This window comes from Tetrao urogallus, assembly GCF_951394365.1.
Source record: "Tetrao urogallus genome assembly, chromosome: 26".
In the NCBI taxonomy this organism is placed as follows: Eukaryota; Metazoa; Chordata; class Aves; order Galliformes; family Phasianidae; genus Tetrao; species Tetrao urogallus.
This window is the reverse complement of record NC_136839.1, coordinates 2,757,845-2,780,357: the sequence shown is the minus strand read 5'-3', so window position 1 is coordinate 2,780,357 and position 22,513 is coordinate 2,757,845. Positions and strand designations below refer to the sequence as shown.

Sequence of the window (22,513 nt, the reverse complement as noted above, 5' to 3'; positions counted from 1 at the left end):
TGAGCAGTAGCCAAGGTCAGCAATTTATCTCAACCTGTTTGTTTTTCTCTCTCCTCAGGTGACGCTGAGCAGGAGCTGGGACCCCCTCCATCCGTAGATGAGGCAGCAAATACACTCATGACTCGCCTGGGCTTCCTCCTGGGGGAGAAAGTCACAGAGGTACAGCCAGGGCCCCAGTACAGCATGGAGGTGCAGGATGAGAACCAGGTATGTCGTGTCCTCTGCTCTCCTTTTAACAGCAGAATCACTGCATGCTTGGGTTGGGAGGGACCTTACAGCCCCCAGCCCTGTCCCTGCTGTGGGTTGGCTGCCCTGCAGCTCAGACAACCCAGAGCCCATCCATGGCAGTGGGCACCTCCAGCAATGGGGCACCCACAGCTCTGGGCAGTTCCAGCGCCTCGCTGCCTCTGGATAGCAGATTTCCCCCTCACATCTGACCTGAATCTCCCTTCTTTTAGTTTAAGGCTGTTCACCCTTTGTTCCATCACTCTCTGCCCCTATTTAAGCTCCATTCCAACACTGGAAGGTGCTTGATGATTCTGTTGGTTCCCATCCGAATGCAGGATGAGAGATGGTGGTTATTTCCTCATTACATGACAGCTGAGTGTCTCCTGATGATGAAATGATTGCTGTGAGGTAGAAGGCTGGATCTCCTATTCAGCAGTGAATCATTGCTCTGCATTCCAGGGATCAGCTCCCACTGTGTGAAGCAGCTCCTGTTGTTTTTCTGTGTCTGCAAATGTGGGAGTGGGCAGCATTTCTAATCAGAGTACAACGATCAAAATAATAAATAATCTGTCCTTGTCACGTGCAGTATTTCAGAAGCATTTTAGCACTGTTGCACGAAGGCCGGCTGTCTCTCCAGGAAGGATAGATAGCTGGTAGTGGTGTTATTTTACATATGGTCACAGATTTTGCTTTTGTTGGCCTAACGAGATGGTTTTGTACTTGAAAACAGGTATAGAAAGCAAACGGTACAATCTCTGTTGTGTTTGAACGTGCTGCATCCTCTCTGGCTGCTGAAAAGGGAAGGAGCACAAGGTTGGGATCTTGGCTGCAGTGTAGGGTTGGCAGAACCTGCTTGAGTTCCTTCGTCCTGCTGTTCAGCCCTGGGGCTGTGCCCAGTGCCATCAGTGCTGATGAAATGAGGACAACGCTGGGAGACATCCTGCTGTTGGTTTTGAATATTGTTTTAAGCTAAGAGAAGGACGAGCCAGCAGGTAACAGAGCAACATGAGACTCCCAAGCTCAGCTGTAACTCTTCTGTTCTTTTAACAGTCATTGCATGACTCTGCAGGACTCTGTCTCTTTAGATACCAACACAGCACAATTCCAGAGACCAGGCTCACATTGCTGACTTCCCTAGGAGAGTCGATAAGAAACAGCAGCCAGAAATGGCACTGGGATTTCATGTGGCCCTATTGGCATCCACGGAGCTCCGTCCCAAAGTGCCCCTGGAAGGGGATGGCACAGCACCCAGCATTGCTCCAAGTGCTCCGCTGGGCAGCTGGGCTCCCTCAGCCCCATTCCATAGGCACAACCAATGGGTTTGGGTCTTCCATCTCCTCCTCAGCCTGAAGATGGATGCCAAGAGATGTGTTTTTGTAAAAGCTTGGCCTTTAACGCATTCATGAGGTTTTTAATGATTTCATTCAGCTTTCTGTTGATGTGAGATGAGATGCGGTGGATTTGGAAGGTGTTCACCATTGTGCCAGAGAATGGGCTTTAGTGGCACCTGGTGAAGCGGGGTGCTCCACAGCCAAGCACTCTGCTCCAAATGGTTTCTTTTGTTGCTGCCTCTGGACAAAAATTAAAATCCCATCTTCTCTCTCAAGTAGAAATATCTGAAGAGAAGCAGCAGAGGGTTGTCCTGTAAATAGATGGATATCTCGGTCTGCGTGCTAATTTTTGCATTAGAAATGTTTCACAAGGTTCTTGATTGCCATTCATAGCTGGAAAAGAGAGAATGGTTCCTCCATGAGCACATTAATTCCTTTCTTGCTTGCTGGGTGTGGGGCTCAGGGCTCGGCTGTTTGGGGCTCCATGGGTTGAGAACCTCTTGGGCTCTCCTTCCCAAAGTGATTTTTCCCTCAGCTCTGCAGCTGAAAGCAGCACTGAAAATGGTGTGATAAGAAATTCATGGGGTATGCAAAGGTTAACACTTCCAATGCTGAGCAGATGAGGGGCAGAGGTGCTCCTACTGTTGCTGCCCCATCAGCACATCCCACGCCCATCCAGTGCCTGGTTCTGAGTACACTGAAGGATGCAGTCCTTAATGCAGATTGCTGTGGAACGGCGTGCTTGATGGAAGGTCTCTTCCTTAATCACGCTTTCCTTAATGAGAGATCACGAACGTCAAAGAATTAATCCTTTCTCTTTGACTTTTTGGGGAGCTGTTTTTGAACGGAGCGGCACAAAGGGGATGTGGGACTGTGACAGAGGAGTTTAATTCTGTGGAGCTTAGTGAGGATGTGACAGATGAAACAGCAGCAATCGTATTAATACAGAACGTTCTGTCAGTGGGAATGGATGCTTAAAGCGAGTGCAGAGGAAGGTTCTTTTATACAGATACAGAAATAAAACATCAGTCACTGCCGAGCCGTGGCTGCGTTACTGAGCTGCTTCCTTCTGCACAGAGCTCAGTCTGCAGAGCTGCATCAATGGGGCCACAAATAAAAGCATTGGTAAGGACATCACTTCTGGCGTTCCATCAGACAGCGATGCTATCGGCCGGCGGAGGACTGAGCTTTAATTTCAATGTTTTAAGGTTGGCAGATTGTTCTGCTGACCCCGAGATAAGCTAAGATTTCGGTATAGCAGTTGAGATGAAGGCTTGGCACAGCCTTGCCATGCACAGCACGGAGCTGCAGCAGTTCTGAGTGCTCTGACAGCTCGCTGGGGCTGGGCTGCTCGGGGGGCTGCCCCACAGCATGCCCACCCCCATCCTACAAGGACCCCTTTGGCGGGGAGCACAGAGGTTGGCAGCCTGCCTTGGGATCCCTGTTCTGCTTACTGAAGTCCTTCCTGGGTAATTTGTGAACTTGAAGTAGAGCAGTGAGAAGGAAGAAACCAATCTGACTTCAAACATGTTTTGTGACGTGAGCACGATGCTGTCTGTGGGCAGTCTGGGTTCAAATGGTGTGAATATGGATCTCTGGGATTATTAGGAAAGTATTCAGCCAGAATACAAGGAATCTCAATTAAGGAAATTCCAAATTGGCAGTTAACTTCAGCTGCTCCTTCCTTGGGGCAGGACCACTCTGCAACAGCAAAAGCAGGCAGGCAGGGTGGGCTCACCCAGTGTCAGTGTGCCCTGCAGCCACACTTACAGCACAGCTTGTCACCAGTGGCACCCAGCAGCAATTCTGTTTTCTTAATAAACTCATCTGCGTGCACAGCATCAGATCTATAAACTCAGGATTTTTTGGCGTGCAGTTTTTTGCAGATAACTTTTAGAACAGCGGGCCTTTTGTGCTGCTGTATTTCTCCTTGTATTCTGTCCATGGAGTGCTGGGATATCTTAGGAACCCTCTATAACGTGGAAGGCAGAATGTCCGGGGCCAACTCTACCCAGATTGGGAATTTGGAGTCCCTCTGAGCAGAGCTGTGAGACCGCTGTTGGTTTTCCCCAACATAGGAAACATTCACAAAGCAAAAGGAAAAATTGCAGTCCCTCTGGGATTTCTGAGCAGATGTAAATGGCACAGAGGTCTTGGCAGGATTTCCTGAGTTTGCTTTGTCTCGCTGTTAGTCAAGGTGAGCTCAGCACCACTTAGCAGAGCGCTCGCACCCTTCCGTAGCAGCTCACAGAGCCGCCCTTTGCTGACTGCACCTTCCCTCTTTGCAGAGCTCGGCAGTGACGCAGCGCATCAGCCCCTGCTCCACACTGACCAGCAGCACGGCCTCACCGCCCGCCAGCAGCCCCTGCTCCACCCTGCCACCCGTCAGCACCAACGTCCCTGCCAAGGACTGCAGCTACGGGGCCGTCACCAGCCCCACGTCCACGCTGGAGAGCAGGGACAGCGGCATCATAGGTGAGCAGGGCTGCGTGCCCTCCTGCTCTCCTCCTCCAAGCTTTGTTTTGAGCGGCTTGTGCACACCTTTGGTAATTAACGAGTGGGAGGTGTGCACCGTGGTCACCCTCCATCACTGGTAAACTGATGTGGAGATGGTGGGAGTCGCGATGGGTTGAGGTTGGTGAAGTGGAAATCATTCGGTGCAAAGTTTTGGGAGGTGCTTAAGTGGTAGAAGACAAAGAGTGCGGCTGTTTGTTCTCTGTCTTTTCTCCTGTCTTCCTCCCTCATTCTCCACTTCACATACTTGCTTCCTGCCGTCTTTCTTCCCAGCGCTTTCCCCTCTCCTGTAGTTCTTATGAGGTTATTTCTCATACCAATATTTCCCTTTGATTGCCATCGTTTCCCTCCTGCTCTCTGTGCAGATGCTCATAGAGTCATAGAATGGCTTGGCTTGGAAGGGACCTCAAGGATCGTGAAGCTCCAACCTCCACATATAGTATTAGACCTGGTTTTAGGCTGCCCAGGGCCCCATCCAACCTGGCCTTGAACACCTCCAGCGTGATGGGCATCCACAGCCTCTCTGGGCAGCTGTTCCAGCATCTCACCACTCCCATAGTAAAGAACTTTCCCCTGATACCCAACCATTTCCCCTTGTCCTGCTGTTATCTCCCTTTTCACAGAGTTGATTCCCCTCCTGTTTGCAGGCTCCCTTTAGGTACTGCAGGCTGCAGTGAGGTCACCCCACAGCCTTCTTTTCTCCAGGGTGAACAACCCAGCTCCCTCAGCCTGTCTTTGTATGGAGGTGCTCCAGTCCCCTGATCATCTTTGTGGCTCCTCTGCACCCTCTCCAACGGCTCTGTGTCTTTCTTGTATTGGCTGCCCCTCACCTGAATCCTTGTTTGGAGAGGGGTGAGTTTCCAGGTCCCATAAGTCAGCTGGGGTGGGCAGTGCCAGGTGGGGCTGCCATCCTCCCCTGCTCCCCAAGGTGATGTCAGAACTTCTGCTTTCCTCAGCATTTTCCTTCCTCTCTGCTCTCCAGTCCTTACCCACTCTTTTCCAGTGTTAAAAACAATGGATGGAGATCCCACCTTTGTAGCTCCAATACTGTTAGATTTTCTGTAGAATTATTCAATGAGAAGAAGGAGACAGGGAAAAGTGTTCTTATTTGCAGCTTCTAACATAGCACTGTTAAACTCCTAATTGTAGAGGATAGATGGGAATGCCTTTGGATTCTTCCTGCTCTCCAGTTCTTCCCCGTTGCTGGTGTGGAGAATCTTGAGAAAATAACCCACACAGATTCATGTGTGCTCAGGAGATGTGAAGGTGCAGTGGGAGAGAAGTGATGGTCCAAGCGTGGTTGTCCTTCCCTCTGCTTGTGTCGGGTATTTCTCCAGCTGAGATGATTTCACTTTGCCAGCAGGTCACGTAGTGCTGGTGGGGGAAAAAGCAGAGAAGGAAGGTGGTTCGTTTGGAGAGATTGGTTGTGCTGGTGATTAATAGTTTGCTCGGCTGATGGGGAACCTGGGCTCAGTTCATGTGCTCTGTGCCATAGAACAGTACTTCTGTCTGCGTGATGTTAAAACACAAAACCAAGAGCCATAGGGAGCTGCATAGCAGAACAGGCTGGTGGCTTCTGGTGCTCCAAAGTGTGGGGGGTGGCTGCTGTGGGGTCTGGCTGTGCCATCTGCCCAGGTGAGGGGCATGGGAAGTGCAAGTGGTCCCAGCAGCGCATCTGTGAGGCTGGGAGTGTCGGCACACCGCTGGTGGGATGAGATGCTGGAGCTGCTGGTTCTGTCGTGCCCCCCATCCCATTCTGTAGTCATTTCTTAAAGTCAGAATACAGTCTTGTTCCGTTCAGAACACAGAAGATTCTCTTGGAAATATTTCTGTCAGGAGCTTAGACTTCTTTTTCCCCATGGAAAAAATGGAAAGTGAAAGAAAGTGGCTTATCCCAATGTAATGTATCCCAGATGGAAAAGTCACGTAAAAGCACGTTCATATGGTGCAGGGGAAGGCTTTCAGAAAGCAGTGCTTCCCACTTCTTCTGTTAGCACTCAGAGGCACATGACAGCCTCTGCCTCCCCTCCTTGCCCCTCTTCCCTTTGACCATAACGTTTTCAACGCCGCCTCACTCTGCCCTTCAATAGAAGCTATGCAGCCATAACACAGGAGTACAGTAACAGGAGTGCAATCTTCTCCAGCAGCAAAAGAAGTGGGGATTTTTGCAGCCAAATCTTTCTACTTCTCTGCAAGGCACAGTGCAGCACAAGCAGAGGGATGGTTGTGCATTTGTGCCATCGTTGCACCGGTTGGATGTGAGCAGCTGTGCTGTGGTTCTGTAAGGGACTCTCTGTATGGCAATGGTTCTCCAGAATTATTTCCAGGGGAATGGTCATGCAGCACACAGACAGCTGTGCTCTCCTGTTCAGAGCAGCACCAGCTCTTTTGTTTCTGGAGGGTCGGGGATCAGGTTTCCCTCTGCTGCATTCCTCCTTTATTGGATGCAGAGCCCCTTGGTGCGTTTCCCTTGCTTGTGTTTGCTCTGTGTGAAGAGAACCACGCTGATGGCCTTTGCCCTGAGCGGCCCTAGTGGCACTTGGAAGTGTAAATCCATTGGAGATTTCCATCTCAAAGTGCTGCCTGCGGGCGTTGGTGTAGAAAAAGAGTGAACATTTCTGGAGGTGTTGTGTGATTCCCAGTCTTGGTCACCCTCCTGCTCCTCTCAGATACCTGATGTCACTGCTGCCCCCGTGCACCTCCACAAATACTCCATAGAACCTCCCAAAATGACGTTATGGGAGAAAGCTGTTGCAGAACTGTTGGGTTTTCTTCCTCTTGGAAGCTCAGCCTCGGGTTAGGAGTGCAGGGCAAGAGCAGTGCAGTGGTGGCACTGCAGCTGAAGGAAGGGCTGATGTTTGGGGGGTTATCTGCTGCATCTTTTATAGCTGCCACTGAAAGCTATCATAAATGTATGTGTTTGCTTGCAGAACAAGGAAAGGGGGGAGGAGGGAGGCGGAGGGAGCTGACGGGAGCCCGGAGCCAGTCAGCCTTCTCCTGGAAGCTGCTAAATCCTTTCAGTGCAGCAGAGCGGCTGCTGGGAGTGCTGACCTGGCTGTAACCTCTGAAGAGCTTCCCGGAGTTGTTGGCTCTCACAGCACAGAGGCAGCCAACTGCTGGTGTTCAGAATCTGCTACTGGGAAGAAAAGTGTTCACAGAACCCCGCGCTCCTCCACTGGACCTCAGTGCTGTTGGGTGCTGTGCATCCCAGCAGAAATGCACTTCTGATGCATGGCTGAATGCAGAACATCTCTGACATTGCCATGCAAGGCTGTGCTCTGCCAGCACATAAAGAATCATAGAATGATAGAATGGCCTGAGTTGAAAAGGACCACAATGATCATCTGGTTCCAACCCCCTGCTGTGTGCAGGTCACCAACCAGCAGCCCAGGCTGCCCAGAGCCACATCCAGCCTGGCCTTGAATGCCTGCAGGGATGGGGCATCCACAGCCTCCTTGGGCAACCTGTGCCAGTGCCTCACCACCCTCTGGGTGAAAAATGAAGTCCTGTGCTGCTCTGCAGTGTTTACTGAGGGGACCATTTGGAGCAAGGAGATGTTTATGATGCTGAAGCAGCTGAAAGCAAAGGCAGTGAGCTGGGTAGGTCCTCCTGCACCGCTGCTGCCATGGTGTAGGTGGGTCTCATCCCATGCACACTAATTGGTTTCTCTTAGGTTTTGTGTGCTTGACAGTGAAGGCTGACTTCTGAGCTGTCACCGAGTCGCTGCTTCCTACATGTGTGTCTGGGGGTGAAAAATGGGTTTGTGAATAAATTGGTCCGGGCTGCATGCTGAGCAGAAGAGATGCTGCTGGCAGGAAACCAAGATGGGTTTCTTTACAGATTTTGTTTGGAGAAGGGAGCAAAGAGCAGCTCAGAGGTCCCTCCAAGATGGATTTTACTCTGGTTAGATATTGTTGTGACCCTACAGCTGTTGAGTTCGAGTTCTGACATTCTCATCAGTATCATGAAGCGGTTGGTTAATAATGAATAAGGTTTCTAAGAACTACAGATTTTTCAGGCTGCCCATCCGTGCTGATTCCCCAGAGGAGGAGCTCCCTAAAAATGTTGGATATTGATGAGCTCTGCTCAGTAATGCATAACTGGTGGATTACGGGGCAGGAGGAGGAAGGAGGGGTGATTTATCAGGCATCTCATGTGTTGGGCATCGTCGGTGGGAGCGTTGCATCTCAGTGGCATCGAGTGTAGGAACCATTCCTGGATCCTGACCCCATTGTGGCTCTGCTTCCTTAAATTGGACAAGCTGAGCAAAAGGAAGGCTGTGTTGGCACTCGTGGTTCATGCTCAGTGTGAGGGTGAGAAACCCAAACAGCAGCCATGTCATGGAATGGCATTGCTGCCTTCCCTTACGTCTGTGGGTTGCTGTGGGTCTGTGGGTCCCTGGTTACCTCTACTGAAGTGGACCCTGCTTAGATAATGGGCTGGCAGAGGTGTGTGCTATGATTTGGGGGAAAAATGGGAGAAAGAGGGTGCTGGAGTGAGTAAAGCAGAAGTAAGTGGCACAGAAGATGTGCTGAAACTGAAATCTGCTTGGTTTACAGTCCAGGCTGGTAGAGGGAAAACACGGAAGGGTTGAAAGGATCTGTGGAATTACTGGAAGAAAGAAACTGAAAGCACTGATGAGAAGACAGCTAGAGGGAAGTTCAGTGCTGCCAGCTCCCACGGGGTTATTTTGGATTTGGATTTGGGACAGAGGGCTTGGAAGCATTGGCTGCTGATGGCCTGAGATCTGGTGGGGCTCTCCATTCTTATTATAAGAGCAGCAGGAGTTTAACCTTTGTGGTTATGAAGAAAAGCTCAACAACAGCCTGAATGTGCCCTGTGGGTTAAAACCAAGTATAGAGTCATAGAATGGCAGAATCATGGAATGGGTTGGGTTGGAAGGGACCTCAAGGGTCGTCACACTCCAACCTCCTTGCCTCAGCCAACTGACTTGGTGTGTAATAACTGCCCTCCACATGCCTCATTTTTGCTCTCTTTTTTTAAATCTTATAACTTTAAAGCCAGTTTCGAGGCCATTAGGATCCTGAAAGAGCCCCTCGTCTGTCACTGTGCATTCCTGTCACAGAGGTTCTTCTCCAGCTGTCCTTAGAATGACAGAACCATCACCAAGGTTGGAATAGAGCTCTAGATCACCCAGTCCAACTTGTGTGGTTCTGTAACAGGGATGTCTTCAAATAATTGTATTTTGGGACACGTTCCCTTGTTTAACATGTATTGTGCTTTGGAAGATCAGAACTGTTGCCTGTAGATTGGATTTGGAGCCCTTATAACAGATCTCTTTGATGTTTGCTGTGCTTAAAAACACTCATCACCGTGTTTCCCCAAGCAAGAACCTGCAGTAGAGGAGCTGGAGCTGTGCTGCTCTGTGCTGTTTGCATGGGGCTGTGTGCAGTGCTGCTGCTCTGCTGCATTTCTGCCCTGCACAGCACAGAGCTATTGAGCCCCGTCTGCCTTGCAGGCATTCCTGCTGTTTCTCATCCTGCTTGCCAGGGAATTCAGATTTAGAACTGAAAGAATACGGGGTCAGCATGATGCTATGGCCAAGGTATTTTTCATTACGTTCCGAGAGCTTCGTGTGCTCCCTGTGATTGATGGTAGCTTCAGGCTTGAAACAGAAGTGAGTTTACCTGCTTAATCTCCGTTGTTTTTAATAGGATTGGCGATGTGACTTAAAGCAGTGCTTGTTTTTCCCCTCTGTGTCAGACCACTGTTGTAAGAGAGGTGAAGCAGATGAGGAGCAGGCTGGGGTTTGACCTTCAGCTTTAAGCAGGGCTGAAGGGGTCCAGTCTGTGTCCATTCCTTCCTTTCAGCTTGGACATCTCCAGCATGACATGGCAAGTTGTATCTGTGCTTGTAGTATATTGCCCAGGGAGGTGGTGGAGTCTCCTTCTGTGGATGTTCCAGACCCATCTGACATTGACCTGCATGTCCTATTTTATGGGGATTGGACACAATGATCTCTGGAGGTCTCTTCCAACCCCTGCAGTTCTGTGGTTCTGTGACATAAAGTTCTTAATCCACGGATTTCAGTTGGGGTCTTAAACTGCAGATTCCTGCCACGTGAAATAAATCTGATGCAGATCCAAGGGCTGGAAGTGGTTGTGCAGCTCTCTGTGCAGGCATGGGGAGTGAAACGAGATGAACCTGCAGTGTTTGCACGAGTTTCTTCTGTGCAGTGTTTGAAGCTCACTGCTCTGCTGCAGTTAAGTTTTTAATGCAACAAAATCTGTATTTCCTCCTTGAGGTTTATCCTTAATTTCTATCTACAATTAATATTGTAGCTGCTGCATGTCATTAAATGGTAACCATAGAAAACTGCTTTTTCCTGCTGTTCCATCTGCACAGTGAGCAGAAAGGTGATGTTTTCCAGGCATGATTTTTGCCTCGAGGAGAATTGTATGGGGTGGCAGAAATCCCTTTGTGCTGTGACTGGAGACAAATGCAGCATTCGTGCTCCAAGGTGCAGACTGGCTTGCAGCTACAGGAGAAGTAATGCTTATTTCCTGTAAATACATGATATTTCTTAGCAAAGTGCAGCACTGACTGCAGTGGCATCGAGGATGCTGTCATGGATGAGCTCCTGCTTGGATATGCAGTCTTGAAAAAGACCTCTCACATCCCCAAGTCCAACCTCACCCCATCCCACCATGCCCATCACTGTGTCCCCAAGTGCCACATCCCCACATTCTGGAATACCTGCAGGGATGGGGACTCCCACACCTCCCTTGGCAGCCCATGCCAATGCATCACCACTATTTTGGTTGCTAACATCCAACCTGACTCTGCCCTGGTGAAACATGAGGCCATCATCCCGTTGTATCGTGAGGTAGTTGGGAGAAGAAGCCAACCAAAAGAGAAGAGACCAACCCTGTAGGGATGCCTCCCCTCCTGCCATCCTCACACTGGGCTTCACAGCGCCCAGCTGCTGCCACTGGGGCTGGAGCCTTGTGGCAGGGTCTGCACAGAGATGAATTCCTCAGTCCTGCCATCACAGGGCCTTTGTGCTCCTTAAAGGGCTGCACAGCTCTCAGATGTTTTAGATGCCCCAAATTCTGTCTGTGCTGGTATTAAATACGGTGTGGATTGGCCACCAGCTGACACACTGAAGATCTCTGTCTATGTGCATCTGTGTTTGTCTGCACATGGCATTAGTGCAGTGCTGTTGGGAAGCACAGCCTGCCAGGTCCCATGCTTTCAGCACATGACTCCAGAGCTGCCCCATTGCTGTGCCCCCTGCCTTCATCCTTCCTGTGCTCCCCAGCCGCAGCCTACACATGGCTGCAGCCCACCAGCTCCACTGGAGCAGCCCAGAACTGCAGCATTCTGCCTTTTTTGGTACCCAGGTTGTGCTTTCCGGATGGATTCAGCAATGGGAAGAGCACAAAGTGCTGTTCTGTGTGCACAGTCCTGCAGCCCTTGCAGCCATGCTGCAGCACGTCCCATAACCCAGTGCAGGGCTATAGCCTGGGAAAGGCTCAGCCCAGAGAGATCTGTTCTCAGCAGATTGCCCCAGGTGAACATTCCTGCTCTGATGTGTCCGAGGTCATCAGTTTATCTTTCCCAAATCTAGAGCATGCCATCTGGTTTTGTATCCTTCTCTTTAAAGGTGGGACCCATAAGAGATTTTGCAGCAACCAAGAGCTGTTGGTTTCCTTTACAACCTTTGCATTGAGGAAAGGTTTCCTCTTTTGTCTCCATCAGTGTGACAGCCACTTTGTGCTTTGATTTGCACCTCCAGGGTGCAAAGTATGGGGTTCTCATGGGTGCTGCTTCAGCCCCTTTGGCACAATTCAGTGCAGCTCAGGGTTGTGGGCTGTTGGGATTCTTTTTACAGCCCATCGCTGCTCGTGTCACAGTCATGAATCACAGAGCCATGAAATCTCAGAGGATTGGCCCCAAATGTGCACTGTAATGATCCTGCAGCAGAGCTGTGTGAGCATCAGCAGAAGTTTGGAACCTGTGTTTCATTTCTCAGAGTTATGGTGGAACACAGCACAATGCAGAGATAAGGAAGCAAAACTCTTTAAGTTATAACTCTTAGGAGTCATATTTTGGTCGAGAGAAAAGGTAAGAAAGTGATAGTAGGTTGGGCATAGAGCCTGCCATCTGTGCTCGAAAAAGCTTACTTTGACCCATAGTTATTTTGGTTTTTACCCTCAGTTTGGTGTATTGAAGATCTTAGCTGCTGGCGTTTCTCTGCTAAGGTTAATGAGAAATGATTAATGAGAAATAGGCTGAGGTTTCTGAGAGGAATGTTCTGTGGGTGGGATGTATTGTGCTCAGCACTGCAGCTCTGTTCCAGTGGAAGTTTTACCCTAGAAAACGTATTTATCAGTGCTGGCAGCCAAAGAAACCTATAAGCACCTTTCTTGGTTTCATCTTAGCTTCTCCCATTGAAGTGTCAGCGTGTTTACCTGACAGAAGTGGGTGTCTCAGTGCCAACAAGCAGATGTGGTTCTCATCAGCTGCATGTGTTGGTTTCAGGCCTCAGAATATGTTACAGAGAGCTGAATTTTGGGACACCTGTGGGGTACACAATCATTGAGCTGACAGCATGGATGGCAAGCACAGTGCCCAGAGAGAAAAAGATAGGAAAGGCGAAGGTTGAAGGCTGCACCAACTCTGTTGGGATGGATGTGGAGTGGACATTGCTTTTACGTCGTTGTATTTGTGCCTGATGAGTTGGTGGCTTTACATGGAAGTGGTTGATGTCTCAGTGTAAAGCTCAGCGTGGGGGTGGGTGGTAATGAGGGAGCGCAGCGTCCTGTGCTCCAAGGGGGACAGTGGTGGGATGTGCACTACCAGCACGAGGCCACAGAGCCACACCACTGTGCCCAGGGACAGAAATTAGCAGAGAGTTTGGCCTTGGCTTGGTATTTACCATGGACTACGTGAAAGTGATGCATTTCAGGGGATTTAGGAGATAAATATCTCCAGGTCCATCTATGCGCACACCCAGGGCTTAGGAAGAGTTGGGATGAAGTTGATTGTTGAGTTGAGTGGTGAGTTATGTGTTAATATATCAGCAGCCCTGCTCTTGGGAACCGGGCAGTGCAAGGGGAAACAGATGGATATTGCACAGAAAGCATCCCAAAACCAGCACAAATCCAAGCACTGGGGTCAGGTTCTGAGCTGAACTCACCCAGAGGAGCAGTTGTTGGTGTGAGGCAGGTGGGGGTTCCGTCTGTGTGGCGCCTCGTTGTCAGACAGTCTTTATAAACCATATTTTGTCAGGTGATGCATTTCTGAGAGCAACGTCTGGGAAGGTTGTGGCTGTGATGCAAATTGAGAGGTAGGAGCAGCGCCTCTAATGGATCATCCTTAATTGTTTCTGGGGTTGTGTGCTCTTAACGCAGCGTTGCACATCGTTTTTAATGCTCTCTGTAATTACAAACGGCTTCTATCGGTGTGAGCCTGAACGTTCTTGCAGAAGCAGTGTCATTAAGTGCAATTTCATCTCTCATTTATGTGGAATACATGACGAGCGTGGTTTTTCGGCTGCGCGGCGCCGTGCACAGCAGTGTGAGTGTGCGAGCACCTCTTCCTCCCGTGCTCATTTTCTTTGTGATTCTTTCCTTCAAGCCACTTTGACGAGCTACTCCGAGAACGTGGAGCGCACAAAGTATGGAGGGGAAAGCAGCAAGGAGATGGGCTCGGGAGGCAACCTGAAGCCCTGGCAGTCCCAGAAGTCCAGCATGGACTCGTGCCTGTACCGTGTGGATGAGAACATGACAGCCTCAACCTACAGCCTGAACAAGATCCCGGAGAGGAACCTGGAGACCGTCCTGTCCCAGTCAGTGCAGTCCATCCCGCTGTACCTCATGCCACGGCCCAACTCAGTCGCAGGTAAGAGCGTGATGGCTTTGCCTTCAGGTTGGATTGTAGTTCAGGGTGCAGCCTTTTCATGTCACAGCCCTTGTCCTGTGCTCCTTTCTGCAGTCATCATCGTTTAGTGGGACAAAAACTGTCTTCTCACGTGCCACAGTACTTCTAAATGGAGAACTCTGGTGGGGAGAACTGTTTCTGTTGTTGTTTAATAGCTATGTTGGCCATCTGTGATGTCATTTTTACAAAGCTGTATAGCTGTACGATTATTGGCAAGGAGTTGTAAAAAAGCAGAATGTATTTCCTTCCTGCCTGGCAATACGAATATGCAGTATTTCAAACGTGAGGTCGATTCCACATCTTCCACTTCTTGTCTTCCAAAGGGAAAAAGCCAAGTGCCCAAACTTCCCTGCTGATCCTCAGAGTCTCACAGTGAAGCCAATTAGGATAAGCTATCTGCAGAATAATTGCTGTGGATCCCACCTCTCTCAATGGGACTTCACCCTGGCTGCATTAGCACACACATGTGCATGCACTGCTTCCCCTGGAGCAGCACCTGAGCTCGGCCAACAACCAGACTTCTTTTGTTCAGAACTCTCTTCATTTAATTTCAGATGCACTGTTGGAAAGGTTCTTAAATGATGTAGCAATAGCTTAGTGGTGTCTGAACACTGCTGAGGTCAGATTTCAAATTGGTACCAGTACAGCAGCAAGAGGGAGGATTAGAAATGCTAAAGCTGTACTGAAAAGCTTCTTGTTTGGAATTATTCTTTCTTGCATGCTGCTGTGTGTTTTTTGCTTGCTGGGTAACTTCTCTGGGATTGCACATGGGTGATCCTTATGGGTCTCTTCTGACTTGGGGGATCCTGTGATGGCCCTGTGATGATGTTGAGGTGTCTGTCTCCATAGACACATAGAAGGTTGAGCCTTAGTCTGTGTGCAGACCAGAATCTGTTCTGGGATAATGTCTATCAAAGCAGCAGTGCTTCTCCACCCAGGCTGCATTGCATAACTGGATTACATTGCCTCTTTAATCCCACTCCAGAGTCAGAGGCCCAAAAGCAATATAGGAATGAGTTTGTCATCAGTGCTAAAATACAGAGTGTGGTGGTACAACATCTGTCACGCACTCACATCTGAGAGACTGAAAGCATGGGATTTCAGCATGGAAACAAGTGATGGGAACAAAAAGAACTGAAACTCAGGCTGCAAAGCCTCATCACATTGGATTGGGGTTCATTTCTTGTGGGTGAGCCCTCACCAGCACCATCAGAGGAGTGCTGGGCTGCTCACTGCACACATTGGGTTGGTTGGGTTGCCTGTGGGAGGGGTTGAGGTGGAAGTGCAGCCATCCAGCAGAGTTGGGGAGCACCTCTTCCTTCTGTGTTCTTGTGCTCTGGAATGTTCAACTAACACACGTATTCCAGGATAAAGTGGAGTGGGAATAACGATGGAAAAGAAGGTTCAGATTAACCTGTTGGTCATTTGATGTCAGATGTTTTTTCCCACAAGTTCAAGCGCTGCAGTGTTACATTTTCTAGCTGTTACATGAGTGATGGGAGAGGGAGCCCAGCTCAGAGCTGCATGGTTGACTGCAGCCTATCTACAAAGCATGCTGCTGCCCAAAGGCAGTGCTGCCTGCAAGCCACCTCCTCGCACCAGCATTGCACACTTTGCAGCCAGCTGGTAAACCAGATCAGTGTGCTAATTGGGCTGGAAATTAACCCTGCAGGTGTTCATCTCGAGGCACAGGTTGGTGAGCATGGAGCAGGGCACGTGGCCATGCTGTCTTTTAGCAGTGTTCCTTGTGTGAAGCCAACCACACCTTTGCTAACACACACTGTTCTTGGTTCTGTTTTGTAATGCTGCTGAATATGTGCACAGGCAATGTGTTTACACATGATCTGTTGTAGGGATGCAGTGCATGGCAGCACTTCCACCTCGTGGCTTTGTAATGTATTATTTTTTTAAATTTTCTATTAAAGTTGTCCTTGCATAGCCTCCAGAGTGGCACCAGGCTGTTTTTACACCAGACTCACAATCCATGCCATGCAGTGCATCCCTTTGGTCACCTCCAGCCCACAGACTGCAGCTGTTCTCCCAACGCGTATCGATCCAGCCTTGCATAAAACATCTTCTGAAGCGATTAAAAGCAGTTTGTTGGGAACATTTCTCTTGAAAGACCACTGGAGCGCTTTGGAATGCCAGCATGGGCTGTGCACTGTGGTGGAGCACTTGGGAGATCACTTGGGTTCATGGCTTAATGTGGGAACTGTGCAGCTCTTCTCTCTTATGGGTCTGGGGGTGGGAGAAGCCCAGGGCAGCTCTGCAGCCAAGAGGGCTCAGTGCTGGCTGTTTTTGTAAGGTATAGAAAGGTGTTTTTGATTTCCTTAGGGAAGAGCTCTTCATGGAGTTAGCATTTGTCTCCTGCACTCTTCTCCCATGGATTGCTGGAGCTGAAATTCCTCCAGCCTCTTTTTGCTCTTCTCTCCAAAATTCCAAGGCTGGTTTTGTTCCCTCTGCTGTTTCTGGTTTATACTATTTCTGCCATTTTCTTCACCCTCACTTTTATAAAGGAAATTCTTCCCAGGATGCATTCTATTTACCTTTATTTACCTACCTGCCACAGCACAGCCCAGGAAATTCCAAATTCCATCCTCTAAGCTGCACAGAAGCAGCTGCAGTGCACTGGCTGTGTGCTGCCTTTGGAAACCAAGAGGATAAGGGAATTCCCTCCCCACACTGGTGACACAGAGAGCACTTTTTGGGTGATAGCATCACCTCTCTGGAGTGTAGGCTTCGTGGTACAAAGAGCTTCCTTCACTCTGATGCTGCTGTCACCAGTTTTTCGAGCTGTGTGGCATTCACAGAGCATAATTGAGTCATCAACAGTTCTAATTGAAACCCCAACCTCAAAGGCAAAGAGAGAAAATAAAAGAAGGGAATAGAAAGGAGCAAAGAAGTGGATACAAAGCTGGTCGGGCAATTCCTTCTGATCACAGCAAATGGCAGCAGAGGTGGTGGTAATTCCTTGTGTCATCACATCATCTGTTCTACAAAGTGCTCTTTGCTTTTGTGCTGTACCTCTCTGCAGAGATGGAGCGTGCTCTATTCTACTGTGGGAAACCAGAGCTGCAAGCAGCCAGAGGTTGGATCCAAGAAAAACACCTATAAAAGTAATCCCAGGTCTTCCAGCAGTTCTTTAAAGCTCAGTTGTACGGCTCAGAGCCATGAATGCATTGGCTTTGCTGTTTTACTCTTTTATTGTTCACGGAAACTGAAAGCTGCAACAGTGTTTGCTTTCTTCCTACCGCATCCCAGGCAAACACACGCAGTCATTCATCTTGCATTCTTCCAGTGTGTCTCACAGCAATCAGCAGGAGGCACTTGGCACTGAGGCTGTGCATTCAGGCCTTTGGATGAACACAAATGCAGGGATGGCCCCAGGAAGGAGCAGCACAGGAGCTGTGTGTGAACACCTTCTGCTTTGCCCAGGGGAAAGAGAATCGATGCCAACCAGGCACAGAAGGAATTCAGATAAGACCCAAAATGTAACATTACTTAATTGTGCTCGACTCCTCTTTGCTCACTTAGAGCACACATCCAGCCCAGCATGATGTCATTAAATCTAAATTGTATTTATTAATATGCTGAGCTGGGATGCATGGGGATCTCACCTTGCAGCGGTGCATTCTGCCCTGAGCAAACCGAGCCCATGTGTTTGGCTGCTGCATCACAGCTTCGTGCCAGGGACTCCTTTTCCATATTCAGAGTTCATTGGGACCCTGGAAGGATTGCAGCAGCAGCACACAGGTATCATCTTTGAGGAGGAATTTGTTCCTCCTGTGTGTTCTATCTGCAGTTGCAGTGTCTTGCTGCGCAGAATAAACCTCACCATTGAGGGGAAGCTTTTGTGAGTTTAACAGTATATTTTATAAGATCAATTCATCTTGCATTATGTTTGAAGTACCGCAGTGCATTATCAGGAAAAAATGACTTCTGTTTCTCTGGCTGGAGGCCTCTTTAATTATTCCTCTGTTCTAAATGGGAAAGATAAATCTCAGCTGATCAGTGGGGATGCTGCAGGGATGCTCTGTGACAGAGCACTGGACGCAGCAGCGCTGGTGGTGGGAGCAGAAGGGCAGCTCTGTTCTGCTGGGAGCATCTCCCCATCACAGAAGTTGGAATGTTAGAATCCTTAGAGTTGGAAGGGACCTCTGAAGGCCATCTCTCCCAACTCCCCACAGTGCACAGAGACTCCACAGCTCAATCATTGTTTTGTTGCCCAGGGCCTGATCCAGACCCTGAAAAAAGGTCTTTTTCAGCAGGGCTGCACTCAGTTCTTCCACTGGTAACGGGGTTTGCCTTGATGCAGGTGCAAGACCTTGCACTTGGATTTGTTGAACCTCGTGAGGTTCAGCTGGGCCCACTGCTCAGCCTGTCTAGGTCCCTCTGGGTGGCATTCTGTCCCTCTGATGTGTCACCTTACCCCACAACTTGGGGTCATCAGCAAACTGCTGAGGGTGCACTCAACCCCACTGTCAAAGTCACTGATGAAGAGATGAAAAAGTATTGGGCCCAGCACTGCGGCCCCTGGGGGCATCACTCATCATCACAGATCTCCATCCAGACATGGAGCCGTTGTCCACCACTCTCTGACTTGATCCTGCTGCCAGTTCTTCATCCATTGAACAGTCCACCCATCAAATCCACATCCTTCCGACTGGGAGAGAAGGATGCTGTGGCATACCATGTCAAAAGTCTTACTGAAGTCCAGATAGTTGACATCAGTGGCTCTTCCCGTGTCCATCAATGCAGTGACACCATTGGAGAAAGCCACTAGGTTGGTTAAGCAGGATTTGCCCTTGGTGAAGCCATGCTGGCTCTCCCATATCAGCTCTTTGCCTTCCTTGTGCCTTAGCATCACTCCCAGGAGGATCTGCTCTGTGATCTTCCCCAGCACAGAGGTGAGACTGACAGTGCTGTGAGTCCAGTGTGGTTTGAATGCTCCACATCATGCATGGCATCTATTGGTGCCAAGAACAGATGGGCATTCAGCATCCTGTACGGTTACCAGCAGGCTCTGTGCTGTGTGAGCAGCACAGTCCCCGTCTCGTGGTCACACAGCGTGGTTAGAGGTAGGATTTTCATGGTGTGCCCATGAGGGTGGAGATTGCAAGTAAAAAAAAATGGGTAGTGATCGTATTATAGCATTGATGCTCTGCTCAGGGAGTAAAGGGAATTTTCCAAGAGAATGCAAGTTGGTTTTTTTTTTATACTGATGGATAACTGGAGGGAAAATGATTGTTGGGTTTAAGTTGTTATATGAAGTGGCAAAAAGGAGCTTCTGTCAGTGTTGATATGTTGAATGGTGATGGATAAAGAAGTGGAGTTACCAGGGTGTTGAATGTCTCTGGTTATCCCTGATGATGGTCTAGAGAATTGATTGAGCCCAGAGGGGGCTGAGTGCAGGACATCTCTCTTGGAAATTATCATCCTGGGATTCTCTCAGTCTCACTTAATTTTTGGCTGCAACAAGATCTTGGAAAGATCTGTGCAGGTCCATTAGGTGCCAGGTGGAAGGAATGCTCCTCCTCATTCCAAAATTCTCTGCTTTGTGAATCCCATGCTGTGGGACCAGAGGAAGGACCCAGCACTGTGTGAGCAGAGCTCTGCCCAAATATTTACTCATTTCACAGCAAGGAATTGGAGTTGGCTTCGCCAGCAGTTTTTGAAGAAGTCACGCGATTAATTATTTTGATTTGATGTAACAATCTTGTCATGGCACGTGAGCAAATAGTCAAGAATGGAATAGAAACGGTGCTTAGTCCCAGCAGTGCAATGGATGTATGAACAGAGGGAGGTGGGCATGGTGCAGAGCAGCTGGGTGCTGGGCAGGCATTGCAGCACTGCACCATTGTGTGGTCACTGGGAGTTCTGGATGGGGCTGTCAGGAAGATGCATGGGTGAGCACATATGTGAGAGATGGGCAGAGAGCAATAAATTACTCCTATTCATAGAATGATAGAATGGCCTGGGTTGAAAAGGACCACAATGCTCATCTGGTTTCAACCCCCTGCTATGTGCAGGGTCGCCAACCAGCAGACCAGGCTGCCCAGAGCCACATCCAGCCTGGCTTTGAATGCCTCCATCCAGCTCTGTGCAGAGCACTAGATTCTCCTGTGAGGAAATGACTTTGGAACAGTAAAGTTATGTTCTTTAGTTCAGATGACATTTTTTGCTTTTAGTTGTGTATTTTTACTGGTCTCTCAAAGGTTTAGGTTTTTTGCCACACAGCAGTCCCTGTGCCTCCCCACAGTTCCCAATGTCTTTGGGATCCTGAGTGTAACAGAGAGGAACCACAGAATGGTTGAGTTGGAGGGGACCAAATCCAAACTAAGTAGCTCTTACAGAGTTGAAGGATTGTGGAGTTCAGCATAAAATCACACCATCATGAGGGCTGGAAAATCCCTCTCATATCACCAAACCCAACCCCAACCCACCCCCACCATGCCCACCGACCACATCCCTCAGTGCCACATCCCTACACCTCCAGGGACAGTGACCCCACCACCTTCCTGGGCACCCTTCTCCAATGTATCACCACTCTTTCGGGTCAGTTTTTCCTGATATCCAGACATGCAGTGCATTATTGAGTTGTCTGTAACACAGCAGGAGATGCTGACCATCAAAGCCCTTGTGCGTGCAGGTTGAGTGAGTTCTGTATTGGGGGATATCAGATATAAGTGTCTCCATTTGTCTTTGTTTGTGAACGTTGACAAGGGAGCAACCCAGAGCAAACACCACCAGGGCACGAGAAACCATTACCAAAACACTTCTTCATTCCAAGCTATGGGAAATCAGCCTTGCCTCATCCCAGCTGCGTTGATTCATGGTATTGATATATATATACCTGCATGCTTTGTTGACAAAAGGAAACAGGAGCTAAGATGGGCTCTCCTCTCTCTGGCAGCCACCAGCTCGGCCCACCTGGAGGACCTGGCATACCTGGATGAGCAGAGGCACACCCCCCTGCGCACCTCCCTCCGCATGCCCCGGCAGAGCGTGGCTGGAGCCCGCGCACAGCAGGACCTGCGAGGTAGGATGAGGAGCCACGTGCGTCTGTGCGTCGCTGTGCTGGGTGGGGGATGCACTCCTGGTCTGTGTGGATGCTCCTGCAGTTGGTCCCCGAGCTCCTCTCCCCGCTTGCTCCTCAACGTCCCCCTGTTTCTGAGCGCTGGGTTCACTCAGAGGGTTGGGAGTTCTCCCCTCGGTCCCTTTGGGGTCACTCCCTGCAGCAGGGGCTGCTCACGGTGGTGGCCTTCAGGTGTCCCTCTCAGTGCTCGAAGGCCTTTTGAGGGGGGAGGCTCATCTGCTTCTTCCTGGCAAGCCCCACACAAGGTCATCAGCAATGAGAACAAGCACCAGGGCTGGCAGTTCCACCTTCTGTTTGATTCCAGATAGGTTTGGCACTGCTGCAACGCTGTGTCCATGGGCCTTCCATCCCGTTACTCTTGGTTTGAGCTTCCAGTAGCTGTGGGAGCAGTGGTGGCCCTGCAACCGCAGCACATCCCCCAGTTTGTGCTTCCTTCCCATCACCAAGTGAGCAAACAGCACAAGGGGCTCAGAGGGCGACACACAGGGGCTTCTTTGGCTTCTGCTGCTGAGGGTGAGGAGGTAAAAATTTCCATTGCTGCTCTGAGAAAGCAGCTCTGGGATCTGCACAAAGCACGAGCCCCCACTTGTGGGGCAAAGAGCGTTTGTGTTGTGCTGGATCGCAGTCTGTCATGAAATCATCTTGGCTGGTGAGGCTGTTACAGAAATGGATGAGCAGCAGAAAGCAAGCTTTGACAGACAGAATTTCCATATGTTCGAGGAGAGCAGCTTGCCAAGCCTTCGTAATTTGCAGTGATTGCATCCAAAACATGGAAGTTTATTGTAGGAACAGAATCGAGTTGTTTTCCAGACGCGCTTTTGAGAAACGTAGCGCGGCGTGTTCTCTTTCTTCTCTTCCTTTGTGTGTTTTCCCTTTTTGTTCATGTTGCATGGGAATAGCAGCAGTGTTTGGGTTTTTGGAACTTGTTTCTGATTGCGGTTGAAGAGAAGATGCTATTTTTAAAAAGAGGAGGGGAGAGAAGATGGTGTGAAAAAATCAAGCCAGCAGTATTTGGAAATATTTTCATGTCAATGAATATACGTTATTTGGGATTGGCTTTTTTCCCCCAAAATATGGAGGAGCCCAGATATTTCTGTGAGGTTGCATTCATCTGCACTGCTGCAATCTCCAGCTCTTTGTTCCAACTGGAAATGCTAAACTTGAGTTCAGCTTCACTGCCTCCATTCTTGGCATCATGTTGGGGTTTGGACCCAGTGGGCTGTGGGTGCAGCAGATGCATCACAGCCCACTTATTTGGGTCCCAGCCTTTATGAATCCCAGTGCAGAGAAATTAAATGGGGATCTTGGCATCTTGGCTATTTTTTTGTGCTGCTAAGTCAGTTATTTGAACCAGAAGAGCAACTTTGCAATGTAATCCCCAAGGCTAAGAGCATTACAATGTCTGTACCGTGGCAGGTTTTTAATAGGATGGTTCAGG

The 22,513-nt window shown here is 49.4% G+C and overlaps 1 protein-coding gene across 3 annotated transcripts in view; it reads left to right on the top strand.

Moving 5' to 3' along the window:
• TANC2 (tetratricopeptide repeat, ankyrin repeat and coiled-coil containing 2) overlaps nt 1–22,513 on the top strand; it is a gene marked incomplete at both ends in the record, with an annotated part of 120,677 nt that overhangs the window by 42,919 nt on the left and 55,245 nt on the right. For all 3 annotated transcript variants that reach the window (XM_079547130.1, XM_079547129.1, XM_079547128.1), the window contains 4 exons: nt 59–207; nt 3,848–4,034; nt 13,677–13,940; nt 20,893–21,018. In XM_079547130.1, coding sequence (XP_079403256.1) covers nt 59–207; nt 3,848–4,034; nt 13,677–13,940; nt 20,893–21,018 — 726 coding nt within the window. The remainder of the gene's footprint in view (nt 1–58; nt 208–3,847; nt 4,035–13,676; nt 13,941–20,892; nt 21,019–22,513) is intronic.